Source organism: Podarcis tiliguerta, assembly GCF_965153285.1.
Source record: "Podarcis tiliguerta genome assembly, chromosome: 16".
In the NCBI taxonomy this organism is placed as follows: Eukaryota; Metazoa; Chordata; class Lepidosauria; order Squamata; family Lacertidae; genus Podarcis; species Podarcis tiliguerta.
In genome coordinates, this window is record NC_139549.1 from 9147121 (window position 1) to 9172779 (window position 25659).

The window sequence follows — 25659 nt, forward strand, 5'->3', positions numbered from 1 at the left end:
TTTTTTTAAAAAGCCTTATTTATAGCCACATCAGATAACTGACCCACCCACTCCAGGTTCTCAGAGGGTCAGCACACTCTTTGAACTGTCTACAGTAGTGGGTTTTTGTAGCTTACTTAATGACACAGTCACACGGATGGCAAATGCCACCCAAATACGATTTCATCCAGCGCTCTTTTTGATTATATGAGTTTTTGATCTGCTGTTTATGTCTTATCTTGTGATGCTGCCGTTTTGCCTCTTCTGTACAAGTTTCTTCAGGCATTTTTCTTTATACCTTTTATCTCCTTACCTTATACCTGAGTGTGCTCAGTTCCTTTCGTCTTTTGTTGAATCATCGGAATACCCTGTCTGTCTTGTTTGTTATACATTTAATAAGATAATTTTAAGAAGAAAAGAAAGAAAGAAAGAAAGAAAGAAAGAAAGAAAGAAAGAAAGAAAGAAAGAAGCAGTAAAAAGGCAATTTGAAACTCAATATGCATATTTAATGCAGCAATGCCTCGGATCACCTGAAGAAATGTTAGCAACCTTTGATGGTGCACAAATCAGTTTGGGAGCCCCTGATGTAGACAACACTGAACCGGATGGACCAGTGGTCTGACTCTGTATCAGTCAGCTTGCTACTTCTCTTTCCCTCGTGTACGCATTTTTCTTTATCTTTCTCTCTCCCCCCTGGAAGGAGTCCCTCCCCTCCCTCCCATACTCATCCAGCCTTGCAGAAAGCGGGGCAGAGGGTGTCTACAGAGCATTAAGACTTTGTCTCTCCCACTCCCCATATCCGTACCTTTATGTCTGCGCGACAAAGGAAACCACACACAAAGAGAGAGCCATCTAAATGCAAGCAAATATCTTAGCTGTATCTTAGCCCTTTCTCCCATCCTTCAGATTTCTACTCTCCTCCGTATCCTGAATATACACCAAGCAATGCGCTCCATCAGGAGGGCTCGGTATAGGCCAGTCCTAAGGATGCCGGCGTGGTCCTGTCCATCTTCATCTCCGAGCTTCTGAGGCACACTCGCTTCCGCTCCCCTGCGCTGGGAAAAGGGCAGCTACAGCCCCCCCCCCCCCGTCCTCCGCCTCTAGCGGCAGACGGCGGATGGGTCCCCGCGGACCTGGATCGGCCCGTGTGTTCCGGGGACGTAAGAGCCAGCGCTCGCCAGCTCCTCAGGGGTGGCCTCTGCGTCAAGGGGAGCAGCCGGAGCCAAGGCGCTGGAGAGAGAGAGAGAGGACGCCAAATGTAGAGAGAGCCTGGAGCATCCTGGCACTTGCCTCTCTCTCTCTCCACCCCCCCCCCCCTCGCCCTCCCGAGCATCATCTCGCCTCGGCCCCTTCACAGGTTCTCCTGCGCATCGCCTTGGCGAGCCAGGCGAGGTCGAGGCGTGGGTAGGTTGGGTGAGTGAGTGGATGGGGGCTCCCGGGTTTTTGCGCATGGCTCTCCGGCGGGGCTGACGGTCCCTTTCAGCACCAGGGACAGCGGCAAAGCGCTCCAGCACCACGGAGAGCGCGCCGTTGCCCCGAAAGAGGAAGCGCCGGCTTGGACTTCAGCACCACGGACAGCGGCCGAAAGGTGGGGGGCGACTTAGAAGGAACTTGGGCTGGGTTAGAGATTGCGGTGCCCCCCCAAACAACTCAGAGAAGCCTCCATTCTCTGCAGTCTCCCCACCTCCACACACACACACAGACACCTCATTCAGTCCTAGGAGCTGCCGGAACCGCCTGCACCACTTGGATTGTAACCCCCCCATATTGGTGGGGGGGGTGTGTGGAACGCGTAAGGACAGAGGCAATGTCTTTATTTTGAGGGAGAAGATTCCTCGCCCACCCGCTTCAATGGCTCTTCTGATCTGCCTCTGCCTTCTTGGGATCCTGAGAAGTAAGTGTAACCCCCCCTCCTTTCCCTATAGCGTTTAGGGATCCCCTTTCCCCCACCACTAGCATCCTACTCTAAATGAAAGCAGAGGCTTTGTTTAGAATCAGACAGTGCGCCCTTTCCTCCTCTCGGCTTCCTGGGGAGGGGAGCCGCTGCCGGTCGCGAGTACGAGCTTCTATTTTTATTGTGTCTCCAAATGATGCTCTTGAAAAATACGTCAGTTACTCAGCTGGGCAGAGATTTGACAGGCCGCCGATGGCTTAGCGGGGAAGCCAGATCGCCCCAACCAGCTCCTGCCTAACCCGTACTTAGGGTGGGCAAGGCGACTTCCATCTCAACGGGCCAACTCATGCTGAAGTTTCCCTCTCCTCAAAAAGAAAAAAGGAAAGGGGGGAAAACGGGAGGGGGGAATCTGGGAAGGTCATTTATCTGCCCATCCTCCACCCGAGGAACCGCACTAGGCAAGGCGAAAGAGGCTGGGGAGTGGGGCAGCAGGAGGGGGGCTGAGATTCTAAGGTTCCCCTTAGGCACGACTGCTTACAGCTGGAGGATAACCCCAGGGAAACTCCATGGGACTGGCTCTGTCTGACAGTCCAGCCAGCTCCATCTGTCTTCCAGCAAGGGGCAGCTGCAGGAGCTGGAAAGTTCATAACCCCAGGCACAATGACGATGAGAGAGAGAAGGAAACAAGGAGCGAGGGAGAGGGAGAAAGGGAGAACCCGCAAACGCCGGAGGATCTTCTGAGTGATATGAGGATGGAGGAGAGGTTGATAGGAGCACTAGATGGTGACCTGGAGGTTATTGGCTTTGGTGGCTGGTGCTCGTTGGGGCTGGTGGGGCAGAAGGCAGGGAGCCTGACTGTAGGCGGAGCCAGAGCCAATGACGGGCATAACTAACTGATTGTAGTTTTGTCCCCATCCTCCTCTTCCCTGCTGAGTTCTGCAAGGGGCATCACTGAGACTAAGGACGACGACAGGCAGGGCCAACCCTGGCCTGGTTATGAGTAAAAAGGCAGGCGGGGGGGGGGGGGCACACTAAGCTTGGTGGGGCAGTGCCCCAGTTGACTAGCCTCCACTGGGTGTTGGGTTCTTGCAAGACTTCTATGAGAGGACAGTTGGACGGCAGTTGCAGACAGTGTTGAATAGGGGATGGGAGCTTGCAGTCCTCCTGACATCACTGGACTCCAGCCCTCATCATCCCTGGCCAGCCTGGCTGATAGTCGGGGTGATGGGAATCATTGTCCAACCATGCCTTGATGGGCACAGGCTCCCCACTCCTGTTGCAGAAGGGGCCCTTTACTACGTATTTGAATGGTGCAGTTGAACAAGCTGGGCCTTACAGGCCTAGAATAATTTGGCTGTTACTGTGATGGGTTTATTTTAATACATAATGTTTACTTGTGTGTTTTTTTAATTGCAAGTGTTTTGGGTTGAATTGCAGGGGGAGTGAGATCTTCATTAAAAACAAAAAAACCACCCCACAATATTTAAAATGAGGGATCATCCCGAGAGGGTAGACTCCCTCAAGGCAGCAGGTTTAACATCTGGGTATTCTGCAGCTTCCAGTAGATAAATTAGATGCCTTGTATTTAGGTTCTTGCTGTTCTGTGTTGACCTGCAGATTCCCTCCCCTTATAGATGCCTCGCACACAACATTTTCCAACTAATGACATTCCCAAAGCCCTGTTCTCCGTGAGCACAATCCATCTCCTATTGTGGCTTAGAGCAACTTTGACACTGCATTCAACAGAGAAGAACCCTGTGTGTCCATCAAACTGTCTTAAACAAAGTCACAGGGCAGAATTCTACAGGCTATTTATTAAATCAGGAATGGGGAATGTCTGGTTCTCCATAAATTCTTGGACTCCAACTAGCTAGCATGGCCAATGGTCAGGAAAGATGATGAGCTGGAGTCCAGCAACATCTGGCGAACCAGAAGCTACCAACCTATTTCCTAGACACATGTCCCAACCCGTCAGGGATCACATATTAAATGCACATGCGGCCATCCAGATGTTGTCAGACTCCAACTCCCATCAGCCCCAGGCAGCATGGCCAAAGATCAGGAATGATGGGAGTTGAAGACCAGAAACACCTGGAGGGCCGCAGGTTCCCCCTACCTGCTCTAAAAGGAAATCCAGCCATTTCTCTAACAGAAAATGCCTACCTAGCCCATTTCAAGGGAGAGTGCTTTGAGGGAGGAGTGGTGGAAGTAGAGAGAGAAAAGGAGAGAGGGAGAGAAACATTTCACACTACATTCTCTTCAACATCACATCACTCCTGATCTTATAAACTTCTGTCACATTCCTGAGGAGGATCAGATGATGCTCACGCAAGCAGAACTTTATAAACATTGTGTAGGTAATTTCGAATTTGCAATGCCTGTTCTGGCAGGCAAATCCATTCCGTGTGTGCATTGTAGAAGGGCAACTTAACATCCATTCCTCTCTCATGCATGTCAAGAGGAATCACAGTTAATCATGTAGTTGGGTGTATGTGTGTGTGCTGTATGTATACTTAACTCTCAGAGGGAATTCCAGCCCCGTCACGCAGGAGAGCTGCACAGAGCAGCAGCAGTGAGGAAGACGGATGAACCACGGTTACTTGTGAGTTACTGCTAGCCTCCAGCATCCAGACTCCAAAGGACTCCAGGGTCCCTGGTGGCTAAGCAGCTGAGTCCATTGCCAGCTCATCCACAGGTACCATTCCCACCTCTCTGCTTCAGCACCGCCCCTCCCACCTGTCAATTAGGGGAAATAACATTTTCCCTAGTCTGCCCTGCAAGACTGTCATAAGGATTGCTTTAGGTATGCAACAGACTTTGCCCATGTGAAATATGCTATACAAACTACAAGAAAGAAGATTCCACCTAAACATTAGGAAGAACTTCCTGACAGTAAGAGCTGTTCGACAGTGGAACTTGCTGCCAAGGAGTGTGGTGGAGTCTCCTTCTTTGGAGGTCTTTAAGCAGAGGCTTGACAACCATATGTCAGGAGTGCTCTGATGGTGTTTCCTGCTTGGCAGGGGGTTGGACTCGATGGCCCCTGTGGTCTCTTCCAACTCTATGATTCTATGATTCTATGTAAGAAGCAACAGCAAGCGTCATCATTGCAATGTTTACCCAATCAGTCCAGTGTTGGGTAGCCTTTGTCCTTCCAGATGTTGCTGAGCTCCCCATCAGTGCCATCCTGCCTGGCCAGTGGTCCGGGATGTCAGAAACCAGAGTCCAATGGCGTCTAGAAGACCACAGTTTTCACATTCCTGAATAGATAAAGGTTATTTGTTTCTATGTAACTACTTTTTAAAAGGTGGCTGATTTTACCAATGACCAGTAGGTGAGTCTTCATAGACACACTTCTCTGTCCTCCGTTCAGCATGGAAGAAGCATTATCAGAGGTCAAGGACACATTATTTGTTGTTGTTGTTTAGTCGTTTAGTCGTGTCCGACTCTTCGTGACCCCATGGACCAGAGCACGCCAGGCACTCCTGTCTTCCACTGCCTCCCGCAGTTTGGTCAAACTCATGCTGGTAGCTTTGAGAACACTATCCAACCATCTCGTCCTCTGTCGTCCCCTTCTCCTTGTGCCCTCCATCTTTCCCAACATCAGGGTCTTTTCCAGGGAGTCTTCTCTTCTCATGAGGTGGCCAAAGTATTGGAGCCTCAGCTTCAGGGTCTGTCCTTCCAGTGAGCACTCAGGGCTGATTTCCTTCAGAATGGATAGGTTTGATCTTCTTGCAGTCCATGGGACTCTCAAGAGTCTCCTCCAGCACCATAATTCAAAAGCATCAATTCTGTGGCGATCAGCCTTCTTTATGGTCCAGCTTTCACTTCCATACATCACTACTGGGAAAACCATAGCACATTATAGCCAGGGGGAAAACTCCAATCCAAGCAGGCTGAGTGAGGGGTGTGGCATGGGTGGGTGGGTGTGCAGGTTGAGGAGGGTCCCAGGGAAGCCCTGAGGGATGCGTATGGCCCCTGGGCCCATAGTTCCCAAGCTCTGTTTTAGAGGAGACTCGCCCCTGAAGACAAGAGGTCTTTACAACTCTTCTTTCTCTCTTTTGCAGAGATGGGGAAGTTGGGGCCCTCTGGACTCCAATTCCCATCAGGCTCAGGTAGTCTGGGATGATGGAAGCTGTAGTACAGCAACACCTGGAGGCCTACAGTTTCCTCATTTCCTATGTTAAAGAGAGAAAAATATTGTATTCAAATGTAGAGCAATGCAAGGAAGACGGAGTAGAGAAGGGTGCTGAGTGACTGGCAGGTCTTCTGTGAGCCTTGAGGGGTCTGGGCTGTCCTTGCATGACCTTCCAAGCCCCACTGCTGAAATCCCATAAACTTTCAATATTTACATTATCTTCCCTTTCCATATAATTCTTCGGATCTCTTTCTGCCTCCGTTCTTTCCCCCACCCACCAAACCCCAGTCCCTATGCAGCAACAAGGCATGACTTCATGGGCAAGCTTGCACCATTCATTATGCATTGGGTGTGATGTGTTATGAAAGGAAGCAGCGTATGAATCATGGACCACTCACCCAATGGTTTTCCCCACAGCTCGCATCTTCCAGGAACAAAACACAGCGATCTCATTTCTCTATTCTTGTTGCCTCTGCTGCCAGTGTTCTATGAGTGCCATCACTCAGTGGCACAGCATCTACTTGTTGCAGAAGGTCCCAGATCCAATCCCTGGCATCTTCAGGTAGGGTGGAAGAAGGCCCCCTGCCTGAAATCCGGGAGAGCTGCTGCCAGTCAGTGTAAACAGTACTGAGCTAAGGTGAATCCAATGGTCTGAGTTGGTATAAGGCAGCTTCCTCTGTCCCTATGTTTTAGGGAAAGGCCATAGCTCAGTAAAGAGTCACCTCCATGGTTCTGCCCAATTTTCTCTTCGGCTCTAGCCATGGTCCTCTCCGCCCCAAAGGCAGCCCGTAGGGAATTGCAATCCTTGAGTTGACAAACATTTCATTCTCTCTCCATTTAAGGCAGGGTTCGGCAACATTCAACCCTCCAGATGTTATTGGACTCCAGTTCTCGTTATCCCTGACTATTGGCCATGCTAGGGATGATGAGAGCAGACCACCCAGTTGGTTTAAACTAACCAGTGTTTAGTTTAATACTGTGTCCAGTTCTGGGCACCACAGTTCAAGAAGGACGCTGACAAACTGGAACGTGTCCAGAGGAGGGCAACCAAAATGGTCAAAGGCCTGGAAACGATGCCTTATGAGGAACGGCTAAGGGAGCTGGGCATGTTTAGCCTGGAGAAGAGGAGGTTAAGGGGTGATATGATAGCCATGTTCAAATATATAAAAGGATGTCACATAGAGGAGGGAGAAAGGTTGTTTTCTGCTGCTCCAGAGAAGCGGACACGGAGCAATGGATCCAAACTACAAGAAAGAAGATTCCACCTAAACATTAGGAAGAACTTCCTGACAGTAAGAGCTGTTTGACAGTGGAATTTGCTGCCAAGGAGTGTGGTGGAGTCTCCTTCTTTGGAGGTCTTTAAGCAGAGGCTTGACAACCAGATGTCAGGAGTGCTCTGATGGTGTTTCCATCAGGAGTGCTCGATGGCCCTTGTGGTCTCTTCCAACTCTATGATTCTATGATTCTATGTTTCCCTAAGTTCTGGCATAACAAGGAACTCTGGCTTGTTTAAAAGCAGAGGTGGAACCTTCTCCACCCCAGAGGCACCGCAAGAGGCAGGGAGACAGGAGCCTCTAGCTCACGCCAGCTCACGCCAGAAGCGTTTAGCATTGCATTGGAAAGTGCCCAAAAGGTTCAGGTGTAAAAAACAAAAACAAGCCTTGTTTTGGGTGTGATGCTTGAATCCAGCCAAAACTGTCGAGCAGTCTGCCAAGAATAGAAGAAGCAGAGGCATATTCCACCTTGCCAAGGCAAAGCTAGCGTGGTTTGCCAGAGTGACTGGTCATGCCCACTTGCTGCCATCTGACACAAGTAACAAAAATGGGGGGGGGGGGAGAGAGAGCGATTATAAGATACAACTGATAGGCTACAATCAGCTTGGCAGGGTGTCACAATTGTTTGGTCTTTGTGTTACAGTGGTACCTTGGTTCTCAAACTTAATCCGTTCCGGAAGTCCTTTCCAAAACCAAAGCGTTCCAAAACCAAGGTGCGCTTTCCCATAGAAAGTAATGCAAAATGGATTAATCCGTTCCAGACTTTTAAAAACAACCCCTAAAACAGCAATTTAACATGAATTTTACTATCTAACGAGACCATGGATCCATCAAATGGAAGCAATAATCAATGTACTGTACTATAAAATAAATAAGACAGTATTGTAGATGGTAAAAATTAAAATCATTATTTTTTCTTACCTGCACTGATGATAGTCATTGTTTGGATGGGGGGCTTTTATCCATTTCCGCAGTCACACAGATCAGTCAATCAGTAGCTGAACTGGGTTCCACACAGCCACAAAAACAAATTAACTGAAAAAGCCACAAAAACGCAAAATAAATAGCAAAAACCAAAGTGCCAGACTTCCGAAATGTTCAAAAACCAAGACGCAGCTTCTGATTGGTGCAGGTGCCCCAGAAACAATAGCCGAAAACCGCATTGGATGTTCGGCTTCTGGAAAACGTTCGAAAACCGGAACATTTACTTCCAGGTTTTCGGCGTTTGAGAACCAAGGCGTTTGAGAACCAAGGTACCACTGTACAGCTGTGATGGGGTACCTCTGGCCCACCTGATATCTTTGGACCCATCAGCCCCAGCCAGTTTGCCTAATGGTCAGGGATGATAAACATAGTTGTAAATGATGGTGAGTTCAAAAGCTGGAATAATAGAGTATGGTTTGATCCTGGCTTAAGAGTTTTTAATATTTAATTTTAAACTGTTGGGAGCTGTCCTGGAACCTGATGGTGAAAAGCAGGCAATAAGTTTAAATCAGCATCATTGAATTGTAGACTTGGAAGGGACCCTGAGAATCATAATTACCGTATTTTTCGCTCTATAAGACGCACCAGACCATAAGACGCACCCAGTTTTTGGAGGAGGAAAACAAGAAAAAAAAATATTCTGAATCTCAGAAGCCAGAACAGCAAGAGGGATCGCTGCGCAGTGAAAGCAGCAATCCCTCTCGCTGTTCTGGCTTCTGGGATAGCTGCACAGCCTGCATTCGCCCCATAAGACGCACACACATTTCCCCTTACTTTTTAGGAGGGAAAAAGTGAGTCTTATAGAGCAAAAAAATACAGTAGTCCAAACCCCTGCAATGCCGGAATATGCAGCTGTCCGATTTGGGGATCAAACCTACAAACTTGGTATTTGCGCTGGGCCCAGGGGTAACCCATCAAACGCGGTCTAGGACTGGACCAGAATCCAAAGGTTCCGCTGGGAGTCACTCTGACAGGGCCAAGGCAGGACACAAGGCAGGAAACCAGGCAAGGACAGGTACAGGATCTAGCATACAGAAATGTTGCTCCCACAACCTGGGATGGGGTCCAACAGCCTTTTATCTTTGTCAGGGTAGTGGCTGGTCCTGATCCCCTGGCGACTCACCTCCCTGTCTCGCCCGAAGGTGAGCACTCCTCCTGCGAGTACTCAGGTCTCTCCTTCTCTCAGACCTCAGTCTCTGCAGCTCGGGAGACATCGTTGGGTTACTAGACCCAGAGGCCGCCTCAGCCTCCCCTGACCCAACTGGTAGTGGAGCAGCTGTAAGTGATGGCCCAGCTGAAGGCAACGAGGTAATCCCCGCATCTGGAGCCAGGGCAGGCTCAGGCCCCTGACTCAGCCCAGCTGGTGCTTGTTGCAGGGGAACCTGGGCAGACTGGGACTCTTCAGGATCAGGCCCCAGACTTGGATGATGCCTGAGGCAAAGGATCCGGTGCAGACTGAGTCTCCTCTGGTTCCGATTCCGAGCCTGAGTCCCAGGCATCACAATATTATCAGCACCATGCTCTAACCAACTGATCAATCAGTAATAATAAAAATAATAATACATTTCGAGGGCTGCAGGTTCCCCATCCCAAGAGAGTTGGTGTTAAAGGACAATTAAATCGAGTTTATCAAAGTAAAATCAGAGAGCTGGGACTCCATGAGTCATCTAGTCCAACCCCCTTGCAAGGAAAGATTCACAGCTAAATAATCTCTGACAGATGGCCAGCCAACCTCTGTTTAAAAACTTCCAACGATGTAGTCTGTTTCCTCTGTCAAATGGCTCTCACCATCAGAAAGGGAAACACGATACGATACTCTGGGCTCAAGGGCACCCTTCCTCCAAGAATATTTCCACCCTCATCCTCATCCTGTCCCCAAGTGATGCTACCTGCCTGAGCCGCGCTGGCGCAAGGACAAAGTTGGCACAGAGATCTGCGGCCAACTAAACATGCACTCGCTCTCGCTCGCTCTCTCCCGCCCCCCGCCGTAAAATATATTTTCTGTACAGTAGTACATTATTCCCTCGCTCTCTCCCTCCCTCGATCGATCCTCCCAACGACCTCTTTACTCAAGTCAGGCTTCTTGTTTTCCAACGCCTGTCAGCTACTTCCCAAAATTGCAATTAAGCTGTCAAGGGAGCGAGCAGAAGCGTTTGCAATTCACAGCCTCGGCAGGAATGGGAGGGAGGTGGGCGGGTCTGGATCGCAGTGCGCTGGGACAGAAAGCTAAGGCTGAGGGTAGAGCCAGTGGCGTAGCGTGGGTTGTCAGCACCCGGGGCAAGGCAAGTAATTTGTGCCCCCTAACCCGTGGATTTGCGCCCCCTAACCTGTGGATTTGCACCCCCTAACCCGTGGATTTGCGCCCCCCAACCTGTGGATTTGCGCCCCCTAACCCTAATCCCCAGATGTTGCGCCCGGCCCCCCCTGCAGCCCCCACGCTACGCCACTGGGTAGAGCTACCACCGAGAAGGCCCTCTGCCTGGTTCCTTGTAGCTTTGCTTCTCACAGCGAGGGAACCGCCAGAAGGCCCTCAGCGTTGGACCTCAGGTCCGGGCAGAAGGATGGGGGTGGAGACGCTCCTTCAAGTATACTGAGCCAAGAAGAAGAAGAAGAAGAAGAAGAAGAAGAAGAAGAAGAAGAAGAAGAAGAAGAAGAAGAAGAAGAAGATGCTAAAGGGAGCGGGCAATATTGTGCCTGTTGAATGTCTGGTTCTTAAACTTTCCCCTTCCCTTGTTGCCCCTTTCAACACACTTGTTTTATGTATTTTAAAAAATGGTTCTGTTGTTGTTTTAATCTGAACTTCTCCTCAAGCTAACAGATGCCAGGGCGGGGGAAAAGGAAATGAAAGCATGTCTCAGCAATCCCGCAGGGGATCCTTGGCCCAGGGGAATGGTAGAGCATATGCTTTGCATGCAGAAGGCACCAAGCATTCCCACCTAGGACTGGGAGAGAGCCCCCCTCCTCTATCTGAATCCTTGGAGAGCTGTTGCCAGTAAATGTAGATCAGAGTTTTCCAAACCCTGTTTTTTTTTGGACTACAGTTCCCATCATCCCTGAGCACTGGTCCTGCTAGCTAGGGATGATAGGAGTTGTAGTCCAAAAACAGCTAGAGACCCAAGTTTGGGAAACCCTGATATAGACAGACCAATGGTCTGATTTGGTAGGAGGCAACTTGCTATTTAAATCAGCACCATGAGGAATAATAAAATCTTGCTATTATATTTAAGGGAAGGATCATAGCTCAGTGACAGAGCAGCTGCTACGCATGCAGAAGTCCCAGGTTCAAACACAGACAGGATTTCGAGATCCCCTGTCTGAAATCCTGTACAGCCACTGCCAGTCAGTGCAGACAATCTAAGTCAGATGGCCTGACATGGTACAAAGCAGTTTCCTATGTTCCAGTGCATGAAAATGGACACAAACAAAGAACCAGTGTGATGTAGCAGTTAGATTGTTGGGATTCAGTGATTGGGATGCAGACTTGAGTTCAAATCCCTACTCAGCCAAAGAGCATACCTTTAATAGCTTTTCTTTTAGACACCAGGCAGAGACTGTCCCGTTTGGCAAATATTTTAACAGTAGTTAAGAACCAGCAGGGTCCCCCCACAACCCCCGCTCAGTGTTATTTATTTAGAGTAGTTAAAGGTAAAGGGACCCCTGACCGTTAGTTCCAGTCGTGGCCGACTCTGGGGTTGTGGCGCTCATCTCGCTTTATTGGCCGAGGGAGCTGATGTACAGCTTCCGGGGCATGTGGCCAGCATGACTAAGCCGCTTCTGAAGAACCAGAGCAGCGCACAGAAATGCTGTTTACCTTCCCACCGGAGTGGTACCTATTTATCTACTTGCACTTTGAGGTGCTTTCATAGAATCATAGAATCATAGAGTTGGAAGAGACCACAAGGGCCATCGAGTTCAACCCCCTGCCAATCAGGAACTGCTAGGTTGGCAGGAGCAGGGACTGAGCAACGGGAGCTCACCCCGTCGCGAGGATTCGAACTGCCGACCTTCTGATCGGCAAGCCCTAGGCTCTGTGGTTTAACCCACAGTGCCACCCGCGTCCCAGTTGGACTCCCTTAGAGCGGTTGGACTCCCTTTTTTAAGCCAAAGGGCTCGCAGAGCAGTTTGTGGACTACAAATTAAAACAAGGCATTCCCTGCCCACAGGCCTAAAAGCGATGGCACAAAAGGAAAAGGCAACAAGCAGGGGAGAGGAAAGAAGTAAACTCAGGCACCATTTCTTAAAGTGAAACAGGAACTCTTATCATGAGGAGCTGGAATGGAAGCAGCTCAGAGCTGGCCTTTCAAGCTGATGGCCTTTCTCGTCTATCCCACTGACGTAGCCTGCTGGAATGACTGCTACCTGGTGGCAGTTGAAGGAGAGGGGGCCTGATGCAGCTGGCCTTTCAAATTCTATTTATACTGCCGTTTTAATGTATTTCTAATGGCTTCCTTTTAGCTGCGCTCATCCTTACGGCGTGTGGTTGTTTTTAAGTGGTCTTTGTGTGTGAGGCTAAAAGGGCTTTCGGAGTTAAAAGGCACACACACTGAAGAAGGAGGTGCAGAGGAGAGTTAGGAGTGAGATTTTTGAAATAGGCCTCTTTTGTGACAGCTGGGAAGAAAATTTGGCTGGTGGCCCTTGCTATGTACCACCACACCACGTCCAGCTTGACCTGTTGGCTTTCAGCCTGTTATCCAGCAGGTAAAGGCAAAAGGAGCCAGGAAGAAAGAAACAAAAAGAGTTGATAATCATAGGTGGGACGTGACTCAGATAATGCTGCAGCCACGATGAAGGGTGGTCGATTCAGGCTTTACCTGAACAACTTCTACCTGCCTTCAGTCAACTCCCCACCTGGCTTACTCCCAGTTCATGGGGTGACACTGTCTGTCACCTTCCTCCTCCCTAGTCTTAGGAGGAGGGTGAAGGGGACAAAATTTGAGCCAGCCGGCTCCACTGATCATTGGCTCTGGTAAGGTAAAGGGACCCCTGACCATTAGGTCCAGTTGTGGCCGATTCTGGGGTTGCGGCGCTCATCTCGCTTTATTGGCCGAGGGAGCCGGCGTACAGCTTCCGGGTCATGTGACCAGCATGACTGAGCCGCTTCTGGCAAACCAGAGCAGCGCACGGAAATGCCGTTTACCTTCCCGCCGGAGCGGTACCTATTTATCTACTTGCACTTTGACATGCTTTTGAACTGCTAGGTTGGCAGGAGCAGGGACTGAGCAACGGGAGCTCACCCCGTCGCAGGGATCCGAACCGCCGACCTTCCGATCGGCAAGTCCTAGGCTCTGTGCTTTAACCCACAGAGCCACCCGTGTCCTTATTGGCTCTGGTGCCATGCGTGGATTCGGAGACTGGAAGAGCAAGACACACACAGCCTCCATGCCTACTCAGCTGCAGCCTTGGCTCTGCTCAAGGGCTGCTGGATAAGGGCAGGCTGTAATTCTGAGCAAGCTAAGAGCTGGTGACATTTTAACAGCCTGCCAAAATGGGCTCATGAATGCCTGGGGATTAGCTATCCATCAGGAAGCTGGCTTGGAAACGAGCCTGCTTGAGAGGCTGTTGCTTCTGGTCAGGGGAGCTCCTTGTGGAGAGGAGAGAGAGAGAGAGAGATTCAGGACGGTGGAGGAAATTTAAAGAATATTTACAGAAACACTATAAGACAATGAATGCTTGATGACACCAGATTGAATGTAAAAGGTTATTAGCAAAAAAGTGTAAAGAAAAAGATCTATTATATTTAAGATATAAGGAAATGCAATTATATTAAAATATTAAGATTATGATAAAATCAAAATATGACAGAGGGAAGGAATTTGCTGACAGAATATATGATTTGGAATACAGAGAAGGGAGGTCTGGGGAAGTCGGAGAAATAAGTTAATGCAAAGAATATAAGGAGATAAAATTGTTTTTAATATTTTTATTTTTATTTTCTATATTTTCTGTTGTTTGGTGTTTGTATGTTGTTGTATTTTCTTTTTTATTTTTTTCCTGTTGTGTTGTAATGGTTGTAAAATCCAATAAAATATTATATATATATATATATATATATAAGAGATTCAGGACGGGCCCCTGAATCCCTCCTCAAAATAGTACTTTTTTTGTACAAATGTTCATTGGCTTAGGGCCGTTTCTGTCACAAGATGTGACCGAAAGGTGTCTTGAAGAAAAGGAAGCTAGTGTTTCCTAGACTTGAGTCTGCAGCTGGTTTTGGACTACAACTCCCATCATCCCTAGCCACTGGTCCTGCTAGCTAGGGACGATGGGAGTTGTAGTCCAACAACAGCTGGAGGCCAAAGTTTTGGAAACACTGAACTAGAAGAAGAGATGGAACTAGAAGAGGAAGTCCCTACCAGAGGAGGACAGTAGATCCATCAAGTTGACGGATTGTGTGGAAATGGCTAAAATGACCGGAGGAATAAGAAAACAGGAAGACCAAAATTTTAATAAGGAATGGGGGAAATGTATACCCTATCTTTTACATTGTTTTAAATGTTTGTTTTCCTTCTTGGATTGTACCCCCAAGTGTGTTTTATAAGCTGGTCTCCAACCGTAATTAATAAACTATCTATCTAAAAGGTAAAGGTAAAGGTACCCCTGCCCGTACGGGCCAGCGCTGTCCGAAGACACTTCCGGGTCACGTGGCCAGCGTGACGAAGCTACTCTGGCGAGCCAGAGCCGCACACAGAAACGCCGTTTACCTTCCCGCTAGTAAGCGGTCCCTATTTATCTACTTGCACCCAGGGGTGCTTTCGAACTGCTAGGTTGGCAGGCGCTGGGATCGAACAACGGGAGCGCACCCCGCCGCGGGGATTCGAACCGCCGACCTTTCGATCGGCAAGCCCTAGGCACTGAGGCTTTTACCCACAGCGCCACCCACGTCCCTAAACTATCTATCTAACCTATCTTAAAAAACCATTGTAAACAGTTAAAATTGTTACTAGGATTGGAATATCACTTGTAGTTTAAGGGTGAATTTTGGACACAATGGAGATGTAAATGATGTGGATTGTCATAAAAGATGCAGGAGGAAATGATTAACAACAGGACCCACAAAGGGGAGGAGGGAAGTCCAGGAGATTCCTTGGAATCTTATTTCCATGTTGTACGTTCGATATGTGAATGTAAAGTTTTAATCTTAAAAACAATTTTTTTTAAAAAAAAAAAAAGAGGAGACAGTGAACGAGAGGGAGTCTCACTGATATTTAATAGAGTCACGGTAGCTCAACAAAACCTGCGTATTAATAGGCAGTCAGTGTCTGAATACCAATCACTGAACATCCTGATTTTGGAAGCTGTATGGCTCACTGGTGAAAAGAGATAAGTAGGTGAAATATACCCGGAGTCGAGAGTGGATTTTATGCTCTTTATTCAGCTCATAGTGGTGAGGAGGAATGGAAGTTCCCCCAGAATGTCTGCTTTATATACATTATTTACACAATTGGCCCCACGTGATTGGCTAATTCTGGAATTCTCCTGTAGGCCAATCGGGTTGCGGATTCACTTACACCTGGAGCTGGATTGGGTGGCTCCTGTGGACCAATCAGACTGCTGCATTCTGGATCCTATTGTTCTAGGACCAATCAGACTGCTGCATTCTGAACCCTATTGTTCTAGGACCAATCAGACTGCTGCATTTTGGACCCTATTCAACTCAGTACCTAACAGTATGGATGTCTGCCTTGTTGTGCATATGCTCTGTGCTCGTTCTGAACGGTGTTTGCTTTACTCTGCCTGCTTCCTTCTCCACCTCCACGCAGGGACCCTGGGCACAGACACGGAAGAGCGGTTGGTAGAACATCTCCTGGATCCGTCACGGTACAACAAGCTGATCCGCCCGGCCACCAATGGATCAGAGTTGGTCACTGTGCAGCTGATGGTATCATTGGCTCAGCTCATCAGCGTGGTACGTACCAAAGATGGGGAACTGGGAACTGCCAAACGGGTCAAAATGCTGTTCAAAGCAGAGGTCTTCTGTAAGTCTGGAGAAAGCATCCTTCCTGGAGCTGCCCTTTTAGAATCATAGAACTGCAGAGTTCGAAGGGAACCCCAACAGTCATCTAGTCCAACCCTCTGCAAGGTGGGCATCACAGCGAAGGAATCCCTGACAGATGGCCACCCAATCTCTGCTTCGCCTTGCTGAGTTATATTCCTGTGTAGGAATCATTTTGGAGAAAATCTGGCCGTTTTTTAGGTCATCCTCCTTGGTATCATTGGACGCGGGTGGCGCTGTGGGTTAAACCACAGAGCCTAGGGCTTGCCGATCAGAAGGTCGGCGGTTCGAATCCCGAGATACCACTGTATTTTGTTGGAAGCCACCCAGAGTGGCTGGGGAAGCCCAGCCAGATGGGCAGGGTATAAATATATATAAATATATAATAAATATATTATAAATATATTATTATTATTATTATTATTATTATTATTATTCTGATGCCTTTTCTTTTGCTTCTGTTGACAGCACGAGCGGGAGCAGATCATGACTACCAACGTGTGGCTGACCCAGGTAAGTTGTCTGCCACCACCCCTCTCTATTTATTTACTCATAAATAGAACCAATGTGCCCCTTTTCAACAATAGTGGTTTGCTTAATCACTTACCTTCTGCTGCAGTTGGAAGCAGGAAGAGGGAAATGAGCACTATGCGGGACACTGTCTAGACCAGAGGCTCCAGCTGTTGCAAAATGCTGCAGGGAGACTGTTGATGGAGACAACCACCAGGGCACCATCCATCAATCATCAGTGCTCAAAAGCTTACACTGGCTGCCCATACACTACCAGGCCTGATTCAAAGGTCTTGCATTAATTAACAAGCCCCATAACAACCAGGGTTCAAGATATCTCAAGGACCACTCTGATTTCTCATATCACTGCCCAGTCACTGCGGTATTTGGGGGAGTCACTGTTAGAGGTCCCCCATAACTCAGGGGCACAGCCCCAAGGAATCCTGGGAATAGTAGCTTGTTAAAGGTGTCGAGAATTCTTACCAGCTCCATCTGGTACACTGGTTGAGACCCTACCTGCCTGCAGGCTGTCTCGCCAGAGTGGTACATGCTGTGCTTTTTCTTTCTTAAAAAATGTTTAGGGGTACTCTCATCTTCCTACTCATATTGAAATACTGCCCCTCAATGAGACCAAACTTAGATTCACAAAATGTTTAGGGGTATGCGTACCCCTGCGTACCCCCAGAAAAAAGCACTGGGTACATGATCTGGTTATCTGCCGCTTGGACTTCTGCAATGCACTCTACGTGGGGCTGCCTTTGAAGGTGACTCGGAAACTACAACTAATCCAGAATGCGGCTGCCGGACTGGTGACCTTCTGATCAGCAAGTCCTAGGCTCTGTGGTTTAACCCACAGCGCCACCCGCATCCCTGAATAAACGCCACCCGCGTTTATGCTGAATAAACGCCTGTAAATAATGCTTACCCATGTCTTTGGTGCTGTGACTCGGACTTCTCACGACGGAAGTGGCGGACAGAGACATGTGCAAGCATTATTTACAGACGTTTATTCAGCATAGTTCAGGAACAAAGGAAAAACATGTCTGCTTCCCTTCGTGTCCGACAAAAGAGCAAAGCAATAGCAATATACAAACGGACGTTCCCAGCAAGCCTGTGCTGGAAGTAAACAGGCATGTGACACACAACAGTCATGCCTGTTTCTTTTAAGGTGGAACAGAACTATATCCTAATAGAACCTTGCAAGCCACATGCATCTTTTTAATACTAACAAAACCCAAAATAAGCCACTCTCACCCGCCTCGAGATTCAGGACCTCCCCCTGCCACCTGGAAGGAGTGAGGCAAAACTGGAGACTTCAGGTCAGGCTTGGGGATTTAGCCATCCCGATTGTGTCAAGCACCCCCCCCCCCATCTCTCTTTCTCTCTCTCTCTCTCCGCATTGCAGGAATGGGAGGATTATCGCCTTACGTGGAACCCAGAGGAGTTTGATGACATGAAGAAGGTGCGGCTGCCATCCAAACACATCTGGCTTCCGGATGTTGTGCTCTACAACAAGTAGGTACACCTCGGCATTCTTTGCCCTGGGTCTAATGCTTGCGGATCTCGGACGACAATAGTGAACCTGCAGTTCATGGGCTGTATTAGGACTGCAGAACCATCTGGCGGGGCCACCCTGGCCCCATCTTCCTCCTTGTCACAATGCCGAGGTGTCAGAAGAGCTTTCAAAGCCAGGCGTAGGGGACCTTTGGCCTTCCAAACGTTGCTGGACTACAACTCCCATGAGCCCCAGCAAGCATGGCTAATGGGCAGCGATGATGGGAGGTGTTGTTCAGCAACATTTGGAGGGTCATAGGTCTCCTACACTTGTTTTAAACCTTGCCTGCTTCTAGATAGGGATTGAGGTGGTGTAAAGGCAGGTTAGAAAGGCAATGGCAATGGCGCCCACCTGAGAGGTGCTGGAACTGAGTTCCGGCTGAAACAAAAGCCCTGGTTTCCACGTGGAACTGTAGAGTTAGAAAGGATCACGAGGGTTGCCCAGTCCAACATGAAATAGTTTTTAATTGTTTTTATATACGGAAGCACTTTTATAGACCATTTTTTTTCTTTTAATTGTTTCAGCTGTGGAGGTTTCTACTGTGAAAGCGCTTCAAACTATGTTATGGGCCACAATTCATAAACAGAATCAAACATGGCCTGCATTATGAGGAACGTGTGGATGGCATGGGTAGGGATGTGCACATGGTGCGTGAGCTCTGATCTGTGCAACTGCACCGTCAGGCTTCGGAGAATCGGATCCCTCCCCTGCTTGCAGTGAATAAGCAGATCAAATGAAAGGAGCACTCTTACCAGTTAGTTTCTTTAATAAACACAGCGAGAGACAAAGGAATGCATATCTCTCTAGAAATGGCGATGCTCCCAGTAAAGGTTTTCCCCTCCTCTGTCTCCATTAATCTGCGCCACTCCTACGTCAGGTAACCTGAGTTTGTTGCTGCTGCGCTCTCTGTTCTATCACTCTTGGAGCCCTTCTAGTCCTAGGCGAAGGGGGTCTGGAATGCTGTCCAAGGACACTGAATCTGCCAGCTGACCCTCTGCTGGTGTTTCCTCTTCTAGCTGTTCCTTATCCAGTATTTCCCAGCTTTTCACTTCTGGACTATGCCCTTCTGCAAACCACTGTTCTAACTCAATACTGTCCTCCTGCCCTTGGGAAGCTTCAGGAGAAGGGGTCAGCGGCTCCCACCATTCCTCCTCCGACCAGCCTCTGACATGCACCCTCTAGAGCAGGGGTAGGCAACCTAAGGCCCGGGGGCCGGATTCGGCCCAATTGCCTTCTCAACCCAGCTCACGGACGGTCCGGGGATCAGCGTGTTTTTACATGAGTAGAATGTGTCCTTTTATTTAAAATGCATCTCTGGGTTATTTGTGGGGCATAGGGCTTTGTTCATTTCCAGCCCATGGTTTGAGGGACGGTGGATTGGCCCACGGCTGAAAAAGGTTGCTGACCCCTGTTCTAGACCAACAATGAGCATTGCTGGAACGTGTCCAGAGGAGGGCAACCAAAATGGTCAAAGGCCTGGAAACGATGCCTTATGAGGAACGGCTAAGGGAGCTGGGCATATTTAGCCTGCAGAAGAGGAGGTTAAGGGGTGATATGATAGCCATGCTCAAATATATAAAAGGATGTCACATAGAGGAGGGAGAAAGGTTGTTTTCTGCTGCTCCATAGAAGCGGACACGGAGCAATGGATCCAAACTACAAGAAGGAAGATTCCACCTAAACATTAGGAAGAACTTCCTGACAGTAAGAGCTGTTTGACAGTGGAATTTGCTGCCAAGGAGTGTGGTGGAGTCTCCTTCTTTGGAGGTCTTTAAGCAGAGGCTTGACAACCATATGTCAGGAGTGCTCTGATGGTGTTTCCTGCTTGGCAGGGGGTTGGACTCGATGGCCCTTGTGGTCTCTTCCAACTCTACGATTCTACGATTCTATGATTGCTTTCCCTTTTCCCTCCCCTTCCCCAGCGCCGACGGGATGTATGAGGTGTCCTTCTACTCCAACGCCGTGGTCTCCTACGACGGCAGCATCTTCTGGCTCCCTCCGGCCATCTACAAGAGTGCCTGCAAAATCGAGGTGAAGCATTTCCCCTTTGACCAGCAGAACTGCACCATGAAGTTCCGCTCGTGGACTTACGACCGGACGGAGATCGACCTGGTGCTGAAGAGCGAGGTGGCCAGCTTGGACGACTTCACCCCCAGCGGGGAGTGGGACATCATTGCCCTGCCGGGACGGCGCAACGAGAACCCCAACGACTCCACCTACGTAGACATCACCTACGACTTCATCATCCGCCGCAAACCGCTCTTCTACACCATCAACCTCATCATCCCTTGTATCCTCATCACCTCTTTAGCCATCCTGGTCTTCTACCTGCCTTCCGACTGCGGTGAGAAGATGACCCTCTGCATCTCGGTCCTCTTGGCCCTCACCGTCTTCCTGCTTCTGATCTCCAAGATCGTGCCGCCCACCTCGCTGGACGTGCCGCTGGTGGGCAAGTACCTGATGTTCACCATGGTCTTGGTGACCTTCTCCATTGTCACCAGCGTCTGTGTGTTGAACGTCCACCACCGCTCGCCCACCACCCACACCATGCCGCCCTGGGTCAAGGTGGTCTTCTTGGACAAGCTGCCCACCCTCCTCTTCATGAAGCAGCCCCGGCAGAACTGCGCCCGCCAGAGGTTGCGCCAGAAGCGGCAGAACCAGGAGCGGACGACCGGGAGCTTCTTCCTCCGCGAAGGAGCCAGGTCCTGCACTTGCTACGTCAACCCGTCCACGGTCAAGAAGTTCGGGACGGGGAGCGGCGGTGATGGCGGGGGAAGGCCCTTTACGGAAACGTCGGAGCCGGGAGTCAACGGTTACCGGGACAGGCCGGGTCAAACGGTGCCACCGCCAGGCCCCTGTTGCTGCGGCCTGGAGGAGGCTGTGGACGGAGTACGCTTCATCGCGGATCATATGAAGAGTGAAGACGATGACCAGAGTGTGAGTGTCTGGAAGGGAAGGGGCTTGAGGGCAGGGTGGTGGGCTTTTGTGGCCTTAAGTCAGTCTTGTAAATAACATACCCGCCAACATTTTTCTGAAGGAGCATCTCCACCCCCATTGTTCAGCCTGGACACTGAGGTCCAGCGCCAAGGGCCTTCTGGTGGTTCCCTCCCTGTGAGAAGTGAGGTTACAGGGAACCAGGCAGAGGGCCTTCTTGGTAGTAGCACCCGCCCATCAGATGTCAAGGAAATAAACAACTGCCTGACTTTTAGAAGACATCTGAAGGCAGTCCTGTTTAGGGAAGTTTTTAATGTTTGATGTTTTATTGTGTGTGTTTTTATATTTAAAGTTTTTGTGACAGAAAAAGGAGTAAAAACTAGGGGGAAAACTTACAACCACAATCATTCAAAATAATTCAAATTACAAACACAATCATTTTACTCTTATATCACATTCTTAATAATTCGACGAAGCGTCAAGTTATACAGTGGTTCCTCGGGTTACAGACGCTTCAGGTTACAGACTCCGCTAACCCAGAAATAGTACCTCAGGTCAAGAACTTTGCTTCAGGATGAGAACAGAAATCACGCCGCCACAGCAGGAGGCCCCATTAGCTCAAGTGGTACCTCAGGTTAAGAACAGTTTCAGGTTAAGAACGGACCTCCAGAACAAATAAAGTTCTTAACCTGAGGTACCACTGTATTGCAATTGCTTTCAATGTGTGGTCTTAGGCTAAGGTTACCAGATTTTTTTCAATGAATCTGGGGACATTTTTCAACTTCCTATTGAATGGATGGATTTTGTCAGGGGACTGATTTGTAAATCCGGGGACTGTCCCCAGGAAACAGGGACGTCTGGTAACCTTACCCATGTAGCTATGTAGAACTTCCTTATTCAGGCACAGTCTACCTCTGAATTCCAGTAGCTGGGGAACAAACTCAGTGGTTGCCTTTAAGGGTTCGATTTGGACACTTCTGCCTGAACACATTACAGTGGTACCTCGGGTTAAGAACTTAATTCGTTCCGGAGGTCCGTTCTTAACCTTAAACTGTTCTTAACCTGAGTTACCACTTTAGCTAATGGGGCCTCCCGCTGCCACCGCACAATTTCTGTTCTCATCCTGAAGCAAAGTTCTTAACCCGAGGTACTATTTCTGGGTTAGCGGAGTCTGTAACCTGAAGCGTCTGTAACCCGAGGAACCGCTGTATAACTCGATGCTTGGTTCTGATCAGTCAGGGCAATTCTTACAAAGCTTTCCCCACCATATCTCAAATCATCACCTCCTGAAACATGATGCACTGTTTGTTTGGTTTTTTTTTTTAGAAAAAGGCTGTGGCAATTTCCCATCCGTTAGAGGTTTCCTGGGGGAGACACAACTCTTCCTTGCTTCTTCCCCATCTCCCTGCCGCCTCTCCTTCGCCAAGCCATGAGTCAGAATACCCTGTCCTTTACTGACCTGTTCCCCACCTCCGAGCGCAGGACAGCTGTGTTCTCCAACTGAGACACCGGCGAGCTCCAGAATCAATATTTCCCTTCTGCTCGGCTGGATCCCGGTGCTGAAGGCACATGAAAAATTCATGTGCAGTGAGATATGGATGTAAGGGAGGGAGAGACAGAGAGAGAGAAGTCGGGGGAAACAGACTTTTAATTCTTGGAGGTCTGCTGCTTTGCTGGTGTAATAATAATAATAATAATAATAATAATAATAATACAGTGGTACCTCAGGTTACATATGCTTCAGGTTACATACGTTTCAGGTTACAGACTCCGCTAACCCAGAAATAGTACCTCGGGTTAAGAACTTTGCTTTAGGATGAGAACAGAAATCGTGCTCCGGCGGCATGGCAGCAGCAGGAGGCCCCATTAGCTAAAGTGGTGCTTCAGGTTAAGAACAGTTTCAGGTTAAGAATGGACCTCCAGAACGAATTAAGTACTTAACCCGAGGTACCACTGTAATAATAATAATAATAATAATAATAATAATAATAATAATAATAATTTGTACGCTGCCCATCTGACTGGGTTGCCCCAGCCACTCTGGGCAGCCTCCAACATACATAAAAACATAATAAAACATTACAAGGGGTGCTGGGGGTGTTTCAGGCATTTGTCCATCTGCGGCCAGAGAGCAATGGGTCAAAGCTAGCCCCGCCTTCCTCACCAAAGCAAATCATTCATCTGATCTGGTAGCCTTGCCAGAAACTATTTGCAGAAGGAGATGCTCTATGCCCACTGGACCAGGGAAGTGTCAGGTATGAAGCAGTTGCCATAGGAACCGAGAGGAAGGGGAACCTGGAACGGCAGCAGAGTGATGTCACTGCCCCAGGCTGCGCTCTGAGGCTGCAGGTTTGGGGCCAAGCCAGCTGAGCACTGATGGGGGGGGGGGAGGAGACTGGAGAGACTCTCCCTTCGTCACCCTCAGTCGAAGGCAGGAATGCTTCTGAATACCAGTTGCTAGAAACTACTGGAGGGACGCGGGTGGTGCTGTGGGTTAAACCACAGAGCCTAGGACTTGCCGATCAGAAGGTTGGCGGTTCAAATCCCCATGACGGGGTGAGCTCCCGTTGCTTGGCCCCTACTCCTGCCAACCTAGCAGTTCGAAAGCACGTCAAAGTGCAAGTAGATAAATAGGTACCGCTCTGGCGGGAAGGTAAATGGCGTTTCCGTGCGCTGCTCTGGTTCGCCAGAAGCGGCTTAGTCATGCTGGCCACATGACCCGGAAGCTGTACGCCAGCTCCCTCGGCCAGTAAAGCGAGATGAGCGCCACAACCCCAGAGTCGGCCACGACTGGACCTAATGGTCAGGGTTCCCTTTGCCTTTTACCTTACCTTACCTTACCTTACCTAGATCTGGCACCTGTTTGGTCGGAAGCAGGCTCCGCAAGCGGGCCCACACACAACAGGTGCTTGCCAAGCCAAAACGGGTTCCAGCTGACAGGTGCTAACTTCCGTATCCCTGCCCTTTCCCCAGGTGAGCGAGGACTGGAAGTACGTTGCCATGGTGATCGACCGCCTCTTCCTGTGGATCTTCGTCTTCGTCTGCGTCTTTGGCACCATCGGCATGTTCCTGCAGCCTCTCTTCCAGAACTATGCCACCAACTCCCTCTTGCAGATCAACCATGGTGGTTCCGGCTCCAAGTAGCACCTGGGCTCGCCCTTCTGCTTGGCCAACCTGTTCGGAGCGAGCGGAGAGAGACGGGCCAAGGAAGATTAAAGAGAGAGGGAGGGAGGAGGGAGGGAGATGGAGCGGGACAGAGAGACACCCTACCCGATCTCTACTTTTACGGACGCCGGCCTGAGGTGCGCTCAATGTGGGATTGTGGGCCCTTTCCCCTGCCGTCTGCCATTGCCCCGGCTCAAGCTTCAGTACTGAAAACAGAGCCTTGCTTGCAGAGAAGCAGACCAGAGCCAAAATGACAATACTGGAATAGGTTGGTTTCTTCCGGGCTGCCAGGATGATATGGTGGCTCAACAGTAGAGCAGCTGCTTTGCATGCGGAAGGTCCTAGGTTCAATCCCCGGCTTCCCCACTTAAAAAAATAAATGGGTGGCGGAAAAGGTTGCAGCAGGGTCAGGCCTGGCTGTCTGATCGGCGTATTTTAGGCAGCTTCCTCCATTCCCATTGATCAGAGGTGTCAGTTCCAAGCAGCCAGGTGGAGTCAGTTCCTTCCAAGTGGCTGAGCTAAGACGTCAAGTTCCTGGACGGCTCTCAGGATGCGTTATGGGGCACAGGGGGCGGTGAGGGTGAGGGTCTTGCAGCCTCGAGGGCATTTTGGATACAGGACTACAGCTTTCTCCCTGCCCCCCTCCACCCCATACCCCCTGGCTTGTGCCAATTACGGGGAACCAGCTCCCAACTCAGGGAAAAATCATCATCATCTATGTGTCTATATAGAATTAAATATCCACATCTACACCCTCCATCTCTGAGGAGCAGCTGCAGATTGGAAGGCCACCCTGGGGCGCAACAGAGGTGTGGGGTGGGGAGAGCTTGGCAGAAAAAAAGGACATTTCGCAGGGGGTCTCCTAGGACCACCCGTGAGATTTGACCAATGCATCCACAAGGTCAGGTGGCAACCCTGCGTGAAGAAGGGACTCTCGGGATCTCTCAGGACAGACTGACGCCAGGACCACCTCTCCTAACAATATGTGTATGTGTGGCCAGAGGAGATGGGGTGTAGACTGGTGCTCCCGCCACCCAGGGTCTGGTTCAGGTGGGGTCTTCCATTCTGGGCCATCACCAGCAGCCTTGGTAGAGAGACCAGTGTCCCCCCCACAGAGCCATTGGGTGTGTCTTCCTGGCCCTGTCCTCCTCTGCTCCCGAAAAGCCAAACGCTGACACTGCAATACCAATAAAATAGGTCACATAGATGGGAGAGATTCCTTCTTTCGGTTCAGCT

At 49.5% G+C, this 25659-nt stretch overlaps 1 protein-coding gene across 1 annotated transcript; it reads left to right on the plus strand.

Annotated features, from left to right (window-relative positions):
- The first annotated feature begins 1449 nt into the window (after positions 1–1449).
- CHRNB2 (cholinergic receptor nicotinic beta 2 subunit) lies at positions 1450–25659 on the plus strand. Its single transcript, XM_083416674.1, has 6 exons — positions 1450–1873; positions 16027–16172; positions 16728–16772; positions 18175–18284; positions 20247–21261; positions 24232–25659. Exons 1-6 carry the CDS (start codon positions 1831–1833, stop codon positions 24400–24402), a joined length of 1530 nt encoding a protein of 509 aa, XP_083272800.1. The 5' UTR covers positions 1450–1830; the 3' UTR covers positions 24403–25659.